The sequence below is a fragment of the Macrobrachium nipponense genome, chromosome 45, assembly GCF_015104395.2.
Source record: "Macrobrachium nipponense isolate FS-2020 chromosome 45, ASM1510439v2, whole genome shotgun sequence".
NCBI classification, from domain to species: Eukaryota; Metazoa; Arthropoda; class Malacostraca; order Decapoda; family Palaemonidae; genus Macrobrachium; species Macrobrachium nipponense.
In genome coordinates this window covers 18642517-18652516 of record NC_061105.1, presented here as the reverse complement: position 1 = coordinate 18652516, position 10000 = coordinate 18642517, and the positions used below count along the sequence as shown (strand labels likewise).

The 10000-nt window shown below is 34.6% G+C and overlaps 1 protein-coding gene across 1 annotated transcript in view; it reads left to right on the top strand.

Moving 5' to 3' along the window:
• LOC135214430 (glutamate receptor ionotropic, kainate 2-like) overlaps window positions 1–10000 on the top strand; it is a 232041-nt gene that overhangs the window by 138059 nt on the left and 83982 nt on the right. The window contains exon 2 of the mRNA XM_064248705.1: window positions 6836–6997. Coding sequence (XP_064104775.1) covers window positions 6836–6997 — 162 coding nt within the window. The remainder of the gene's footprint in view (window positions 1–6835; window positions 6998–10000) is intronic.

The window sequence follows — 10000 nt, the reverse complement described above, 5'->3', positions numbered from 1 at the left end:
CAATCTTACATCGGATTTACAGGTAAATCACTTCCCCATGATTATACAACACAAACGGAGTCAGTTAGGTATGGACAACAGAACTCGGCTATTTTCAACTATATAAATGAACATAACCATAGAATAAACTGGAATTTTTTCACGTGTGATTTATAGCAGCAACTGCCGGTACAAGAGTCAAATGATGGAATCGGCGGCTTAATAAAAGAGAAGCAGGTAATGAACATCTCAAAAAGGTGGGTGGATCTCAGAGGGGGTCGTCGTCGACGAAGTGTTCATTCAACCAACGCTTAAGAAGATTAAAGAAGATTATCAGCGGGGGTGACCTAAAATTGGCTTACTTGTGGATGGATCTCTTGGTATAGATACCACCTTTTCTGTAAACTTTTCTCATTCATATACCTGAAGAGAGAGACAGCAGTCTCTGAAATATAGTACTCTCTCTACATTTGGTTTTGGTGTTTTTATGGGCTCCTTTTATTAGATGGGAATTCTGTTGTTACAGAACATTTACCAGCATATATATATATATATATATATATATATATATATATATATATTATATATATGTGTGTGTGTGTACCCCCCAAACCCCAAACATTCACACACACAAACAAAAACTCACAGCCTTCCTCTACACCCGAATGTCATACACATACACACACACACACACACATACCTCTACAAACGCCACCACCCGTAAAGAGATTCAGACAAGGCCCGCAGAATCATTATTTGACCTCATACTTCCCTCCTCAAGCTGTAATAAAGCAAAAGGTGTGACAGGCGGGGGGGGTGGGGGGGGTGAGAGAGGGAGAGAGAGAGAGAGAGAGAGAGAGAGGAGGGGGGAAAGCGAACACCTCATGCATACAAAAGCGGTACGAAAACGTCCGATTCGTAAGGAGGTTTATTCGTGGAACCTGCCAGGTAGCACATTGATAAATGCTGGTATGTACGATGCTTCGCCACACACACACACACACACACAGATATATATATATATATATATATATATATATATATATATATATATATATATATATATATATATATATATATATATATATCTGTGTGTGTGTGTGTGTGTGTGGCGAAACAACGTACATAAACCCAAACCAAAATTTAGCTCCTCCCACGATCAAAAACAAAAAAAATAAAATTAAAAAGTGGGGGACTTTTAAGAAACTTTTTCGTTTATCTAGGGAAATTTTTTTTATTTTTCTTTCACCTATCAACTGTCTTTCGATCATTATTTATAAATCACTGATCAAAATCAATAAGTGACCCTTCAACATAATCAAGATGTCCTGAGGACTTATTTTGAAGGAGGAATATTGCATTGAGAAAGACGTTTTCTATCGTTCAGATACTTATACCATTCTTCCTTGGTTGCCATTCTTCCCCTTTCGCTTTTGAAGCCATCCTGAGTTGCCAAGTGTGTATGTGTGTGTGTGTAGGTGTGTGTGTAGGTGTGTATGTGTATGTGTCTGTCTGTCTGGGATGGGCGTGAGATGAGGGTGTGGGCGAGGTGTGGGGCGAAGGAGGAGTGTTGAACTCAGGTGATCAAATATCTTCACTTTTCTTGACATCTCCGCCATTTCTGAAGCCGTTTCTCGAGGTCACTCTCGTGGAAACTGAGAGAGAGAGAGAGAGAGAGAGAGAGAGAGAGAAGAGAGAGAGAGAGAGAGAGGTGAATTTAAGAGGGCCGTATAACAGAGTTAACAGAAAAAAAAAAACAGTGAATTTTTGTTGATAAAACTTCGACCCCGATCTCTGGTATATGTTTAAAAAAATGAGGTCGTGACTCGAGTATTTATTTACAATTGGCAAGCGTGGGAGAATATGCCAGAATGAGAGAGAGAGAGAGAGAGAGAGAGAGAGAGAGAGAGAGAGAGAGAGAGAGAGAGAGAGATGAAGAGCTAGAAACGAGATAGTGAGAGAGAGAGAAACAAGAAAGAGATTGAGAGAGAGAGAGAGCGAGAGAGAGAGAGAGAGAGCGAGAGAGAGAGAGAGATTGACAGACAAAGAAAGAGCCAGGGAGAGCGAAGAACAAGAGAGAGAGAGAGAGAGAGAGAGAGAGAGGAAGAGCTAGAAACGAGATAGAGAGGGAGAGAGAGAGAGAGAGAGAGAAACAAGAACGAGATTGAGAGAGAGAGAGAGAGAGAGAGAGAGAGAGAGAGGTTGTAGACAGAAATCTTGGTTTGGTAAGATGTCTTTTTTTCCCCTCGTAATTTAAATGGTTCTAAATCATGAAAATCTTTGGAATGGTTATGTTAATGTTCCCGACGGAATTTATGGAATTTATGGATCCGTATTCAATTCTGGAATTCATGGGAGATATAGAATGAATTAATGCCGTTATACTAATCCATAAACATGTTAAAGGTTGTCGTTTTAAGTTCATGAACTGGAAAATTATTTATTGTTTCATCTATTTAAAAGAGTCATTTATCTCTCTCAATAACATCTGTCAGAGAAATCTTGTGTTTTCTCCCAACCAATATTTCACTATAATTTAAAATCCAATTTTTTTGGATTCTCTCTCAAGTAATATTTTAATAAAAACTAAAAATAAAATTTTTTTATTACCTCTCAACTAATGTTTCAACACAATTCAAATCCGGATTTTTGTATTCTCTCTTACAATAAAATTCAAAATCGAATTTTTTTGTATTCCCTCTAAACTGATATTTCAATGAAATTCAATAGCAAATTTTGTGTTCCCTCTAAACCGATGCTTCAATATAATTCAAAATTGAATTTTTGTATTCTCTCTCACACAATATTTCAATAACACTCAAAATGAATTTTTGCTTTCTCTCTAATCTAATATTTCAATAAAATTCAATTTCGAATTTTTGTATTTTCTCCCAACCAGTATTTAAAAAAATTAAAATAGGAATGTATTTGTATTCCCTCTAAACTGATGTTACAATGTAATTCAAATTCGAATTTTTGTATTCTATCTCAACTGATGCTTCAATAAAATTCAAAACCGAATTTTTGTATTCTCTCTCAACTGATGTTTCAAAAGAATTCAAATTCGAATTTTTGTATTCTCTCAACTGATATTTCAAAAAATTTAAATTCTAATATTTTGTATTCCCTCTAAACTGATATTTCAGTAAAATTCAAAATGGAATTTTTTTATTCTCTGCAAACTTATGTATCAACAAAATCCAAAATCGAAGTTTTGTATTCTCTACAAACATATATTTCAATAAAATTCAAAATCGAATTTTTGTATTCCCTCAAAACTTACGTTTCAATAATATTCAAAATCAGAATTTTGTATTCTTTCTCAAATAATATTTCAAAAAAATTCAAAAGAATTTTTGTATTCTTTCTCAAATAATATTTCAAAAAAATTCAAATTCGAATTTATGTATTCCTTGTAACTCACGTTTCAATAAAATTCAAAATCGAATTTTTGTATTCCTCCTAAACTGACATTTCAATAAAATTCAAAATCGAATTTTTGACTTTCCTCTAAACTGACGTTTCAATACAATTCAAAATCAAATTTTTGTATTCCCTCTAAACTGATATTTTAATGAAATTTAAAATTCAATAGTTGCAAATTATATCGCACTTAATATTTCAAAATAATTAAAATTCGAATTTCGGTTTTAAATCTCATCTTAATATTTTTTGATAAAATTCAAATTCAAAGCTCCATATTCAATGCTGTTTAACGTCAATATTCTTCTCTTTAAAATCCTCATTGTTTCATTATCTTTATCTCCTGGCTTCCGGGTTGCCATGAAAATCTGAAAATCTGAAATTTAGAAATTCTGAAATTCTAAAAGTCTGAAAGTCTGAAAATCTGAAATTCAGACATTCTGAAAACCCGAAATTCAGAAATTCTGACATTCTGAAATTAAGACATTTTGAAAATCTGAAACTCAGACATTCTGAAAACCTGAAAGTCTAAAAATCTGAAATTCATACATTCTGAAAATCTGAAAGTCTGAAATTCGCACATTCTGAAAATCTGAAAGGCTGAAAATCTGAAATTTAGACATTCTGAAAATCTGAAACGTTCCAAACTCCTTCCGCCCTGTCTAGACTTGGAAGGAGAGACAACGTATTGATATCATGTCCAGAATATGGCCTTTGAAAGCCTGCGTGTGCGTGTGTGTGTGTGTGTGTGTGTGTGTGTGTGTATGTGTGTGTGTGTGTTTAAAGTGTGTGTTTGTGCCTTTGCTAACATATTCACCTCGTGCTTGGGACGGGAGCAGGCCACGAATACCTCAATACATAGGAGATGTTGTGCTGGCATCAGTCTTGCGCAGTTGAGAGCTAGATGGGCCTATGATGTGTTGGTCTACATGTTCCTGATTCTTAAGCGTATTTTTAATTTTGGATAATACGCAAGACATTAAACTTAAGTAAAGGATGAGATTTTATCTTCATTTTTAAAGAATAGTGATGATTCTTCATAGTCTTGCGTAATGTTGTGAAACATTAACTTTTACTATGACTTACGTCATAGTAAATTTTAATGATAATGATTTTAAAGTGAATTTTTGACACTATACAAAAAATTTAACTTATGGTCAGATTTTATTATCTTCATTTTTAAATAATAGTCTTACGTAATATTGAGAAATATTAACTTTTAATATCACTAACGTCATAGTAAATTTTAATTATAATGATTTTAAAGTGTATTTTTAAACATTATACAGAAAGTTAAATTTAATTAACCGTCAGATTTTATCATCGTTTTTAAATAATAGTCTTACGTAATGTTAAGAAAAATTAGTATCTTTTATCATCACTTACGTCATGGTAAATATTAATGATAATGATTTTAAAGTGTATTTTTAACACTATACAAAAAATTAAACTTGATAAACGGTCAGATTTTATCTTCATTTTTAAAGATTGGTGATGATTCTTCAGTCTCTGCTCGTATCAAGAAACATTACCTTTTGTTATCTCTGTTATCACTCACATAATTCAGCGTTAACAATCATGGTAGTGTCTCTCGAATCCTTCAGGAATCCTTCAGGATTCGAGAGTGATTGGAAGCAAGGAACTAAGTTCGAGGAACTCCTGACGAAGGCCCTGAATGGGTCCTTGAATATCTCCAGCCCATCGACTCATTCTCAGAGTATTGCTTCTCGACCAGCTGGATGCATTTCGAGAAACAATACTCTCTTAGTTTGTAGTCATAGTATAATGGCGTGATAAGTTTAGTCATTTTATTGTTGTCGTCTTTTTTAATGAGGTGACTGATTTTTCCTGGAGATTAATTTATTTTTCAAATTTCTGGTATTATCTATATTTATATTTTATTATGTTTCATTTTATGAACGAACGTAATCTGCCGTACACACGAACTCGCATATAGAACATATAAAAATGTTTAGCTTTACTATATATATATATATATATACCTATATTAATAATACTATATCCATATATATAAATATATTCATATATATATATATATATAAAATCCTATATAATATATGTATATATATAAGTATAAACTGTATATACGTGTAATAATAATCATATACTACGTATATATAATGTGTGTGTGTGTGTGTGTGTGTGTTTGTGTGTGTGTGTGTGGCGTTGTGTGTGTGTGTACGCGCGCGTGCGTGAGTTTTGTTTTAAGCCTGTAGGTATATGCCGAGATCATGCATAGGTAGAAAAAAAAAAGTTTCACATAGCGAAAAAAAAATCGAAATAGAAACGATACGAAGAATACCCGAAAAGGTCAGAAAGAAAATCTGTTCCCCGGGAAACGTCCCAAAGTTAGGAGAAGGTCCGTTACAGTTCGGTCAGCGTCTAATGAATCTAATTTGGCGGAAGTTAACCCGAAATCCGAGAACTCTCTCTGAAGAAGGATTGAAGACACTTTTAGTGGGCGCTTGGCCATAACACCAGCTATCGCCTTCCCTTCTCTCTCTCTCTCTCCTCGTCTCTCTCTTCTCTCTTCTCTGCTCTGCTCTGCTCTTCTCGTAAGAGGAGAGAGAGAGAGAGAGAGAGAGAGAGAGAGAGTGATTGGTCTATTATGCGATTTTGAGATGAATAGGAGATGGGTGACTATTATGGGTTTTCGTCTCTCATATAAAAAGTGATGCATAAAAACAGTGTAACCTCTCTCTCTCTCTCTCTCTCTCTCTCTCTCTCCTTCATATATATAACATTTTATGCAAAAACCCAGTTTAACACCCCCCCCCCCCCTCTCTCTCTCTCTCTCTCTCTCTCATATAAAAATTGATTCAAATGCTCAGTATAACCTCTCTCTCTCTCTCTCTCTCTCTCTCTCTCTCTCTCTCGCTCTCTCTCTCTCTCTCTCTCTCTCTCTCTATTCATATAAAAAAATTGATTCGCAAATGCTCAGGTATAACCTCTCTCCCTCTCTCTCTATCTCTCTTCTCTCCTCTCTCTCTCTCTCTCATATCAAAAATTGATTTTAAAATTGATTCAGTAAAATAGTACAAATTCGCTCTATAATCTTCTCCTCCTCTCTCTATCTCTCTCTCTCTCTCATCTCTCTCATCCACTGTCAAATTTTTTTGCAAAAAACCAGGAGTATGATATATGTATATGTATATATATATATATATATATATATATATATATATATATATAGATAGATAGATAAATAGATAGATAGATAGATATAGATGTGTATATGTAAACATGCATAATACATACATGTATATAACCTGAGCTTAATCCCTTGTAGGGGGCGCTGTTTCCAATGACACTACAGCTTACCCCTTATGTTAATGGGTATTCACTACAGAATCAAAGGAACATTTATCAATAGAAAAAAAAGTTCTTCAGAGTCATTCTCTTCTTCTTCCAGGTGCCATGTTTACGGTCGACCAGAGAGAGGGGCCGACGGAATTGGCGTTCAAATATGCCGTCTACAGAATCAACAAAGACTCTTCCTTATTGTCCAACACGACCTTAGTGTACGACATTCAGTACGTGCCTCGAGATGACTCCTTCCACGCCTCTAAGAAAGGTAAGACTATAGATCTTTTAAAATGGGTGCCAAGTGTTAAAAATGTTGTAAGTGAGATGTTAAAAGTGGGGCAACACTTTCTACAATGTTAATGCTAAACGGACATCAATTTGTTAAAGGGGTGACGAGCGAGACGATACAATAATGGCAGCCATATTTAATTAAAGTAAGTGGCTGACCAGTGTGTGTAAGGTAATTTCGGATTGATAAAAGATTCCGTTGGTGTTATCAAGAAGAGTAATTGAGTAATTTTCTTTGTAAGTATGAAAAGAGGCAACTTATACATTATATATATATATATATATAAATTTAACTTATTTCCTAGTAGGGGTCGCTGTTGTAAAGAACCTATAGATTAGCCCTTATGTTATTAGTATTCACTACAGACAAATGTCTTGTTAAAAGAAAGAAAGGAACTAATCGGTACCATCTCACAGAGAGAGAGAGAGAGAGAGAGAGAGAGAAGGAGGGTGAGGTTGGATGGGGGCGAGCGGTGACTTGACAGATAGAGAGGCCAACGTACTGACTGGTAGAGAGAGAGAGAGAGAAAAAAAAAGAGAGAGAAAGAGACTAACAGGTAAAGAGAGAGAGAGAGAGAGAGAGAGAGAGAGAGAGAGAGGCAGGGGTGTAAGAGTAGGAAGGTTGACAATACACATCAGTAATGAGATCACAAAGCAGTGCTGCCACAACCCGGTAAATAAGTTTGACATTTTATTTTTATTTCATTCTCTTAATTTCCGTGGGATTGAAATATATCCTTCCCTCCCTTTTAGCTCTTATTCTTTACTGACTTAGTTCCTGTTTACCGAGAGAGAGAGAGAGAGAGAGAGAGAGAGAGAGAGAGAGAGAGAATTCTTTACAAAGAGTTCGGGCGCGGAGAAGCCACATAAATGAGACTTTACTTAAATAAGGAGATAGAGTACTTCTCGTCCGTGGACTTTTGAACCACTAACACACGTACACACAGATGATATATATATATATATATATATATATATATATATATATATATATATATATATATATATATATATGTTTGTATGTATGTATAATTTCGTCTGTACACTCGCGCGCAAACAACCTAACCTTGCAACAATGTTATCGTATTTCCACAAGACGTGAATCATTCCAAAATGTTCCAGAGAATATTAGAGTATTACTCATTTCCCAGTTCTATCTTCCCTTGCAATGTAATATTAACATTAGATGTGAATTTTAGAGGAATATTCATATTCCTTTTGTCGATGAAAATTAATTCACGGGAGATAATACTCTCTACGCAAAATCTTTTCTGCGTATAACGAATATTTGTGTATATATATATATATATATATATATATATATATATATATATATATATAAAATATATATATATATATATGTATGTATATATATAATATATATAATATAGTATATATCTATATATAAATATATATATATATATATATATATTTATTAGTATTCCTTTTCGTTGCAATAATTATCACTATTATTGATATTATTCCTCTGTCATTAATAAATGTAGAAGTAATAATAATAATAATAATAATAATAATAATAATAATAATAATAATAATAATAATAATAATAATACAGCAACATTTCCTCTTCATCATAATATAATAAGACTAGCTACAATGAGCATTATACCCCACTTTCCTCAAACAAAACTCTTGAAAATCACTGCCGTAACCAGGTCCTCGTTTTTTTCCAACGAGAACTCTCGCCATATATATATATATATATTCATGAATCAGCAGCCTTTCTCATTATTAGCCGGAGAAGTAAGAGTCCAGGGAGGAAGATGCTGACGTGGTAATTCCCCAACGAGATACAAATATGAATTTCAGATGAACCGCTAAACCCAACCCCTCCCACCCCCCCCCCCCACACCACAACAGTTCCCTTTCGTTAACCCCTTTTAGGGGGGTTTTGGAAGGTGGGGGAGTAGTGCGGTCAGTGTATACCTTGCACGGTGCACCGTAGGTTTTGAACTTCAAGGTCTTTTTAATGGTTTTTCTGTATCTCCGTTCATATTCCCTTTATTGCATCTTGCGGTGTACTGTTGGCATCACGTTATGGTGTTTGAAGTGTAGCTTTCATGGCCCCTAACTGCTGTAATCCCTGTTTTTGGTTTTAACTGTACCTCCGTTCATATTCTCTTTCTTCCATCTTACGTTCCTCAACCGTCTCCTAATAAGTGTTGCATAGTGCAGCTGCAAAAGGTTTTCCTCGTATCATTAATAAGTATAGAAATAATAATAATAATAATAATAACAACAACATTCCTTCTTCATTATGATATAATAGCTCTCAATTTCCGTTTGGGCGCTGAATGACCTCCACATAAATCCCAGGTCTTGCTTGGCCTTTGGTCCAAATTTTACATATTCTATTCCATTCCATTTCGTTAATGTCTTTTCATTAATTACGAAGACGAATTTTGTAAAAGTAAGATAAACAGCCAGATTAATAAATAAATAAATGTAAGACTTCCCTGAAACTGATTATTATCAGAATATGGTATGAAACTGGTAGACTTCTCTCTCTCTGCACTGGGCAGCTTAGGTATAATTCGTGAGTAAAGCCATCAAAATCAGAGATTGGTCAATTTCAAGGAAACTCCCGCCCTCCACCTTCACAAACGCCCACACACAACAAACTTAGCACGCCCACATCCCTGCTATTCACACACACACACACACACACACACACACACACACACATACGCACACACACACAAACTTTAATGACAAGGTTCTCAGCTCAGCACATTACTCCACTTCAAGTTTCAGGTAGAATTTAACATTCGTCTAATCCCTTGGTCGTAAACGAATATCTGGCTAGCATTTCTCTCAGCCTTGGAGGCTAAATTCATTTTATACTAAAAATAAGAAGGGGTTCAATGAAGCTCAGAATATTTATTTTCTACTTAGGATAAACGATAATATTCAGTTAGGTAATGTGCAGTGAGATTACTGGAAAAAAATAGATAATCTGAGA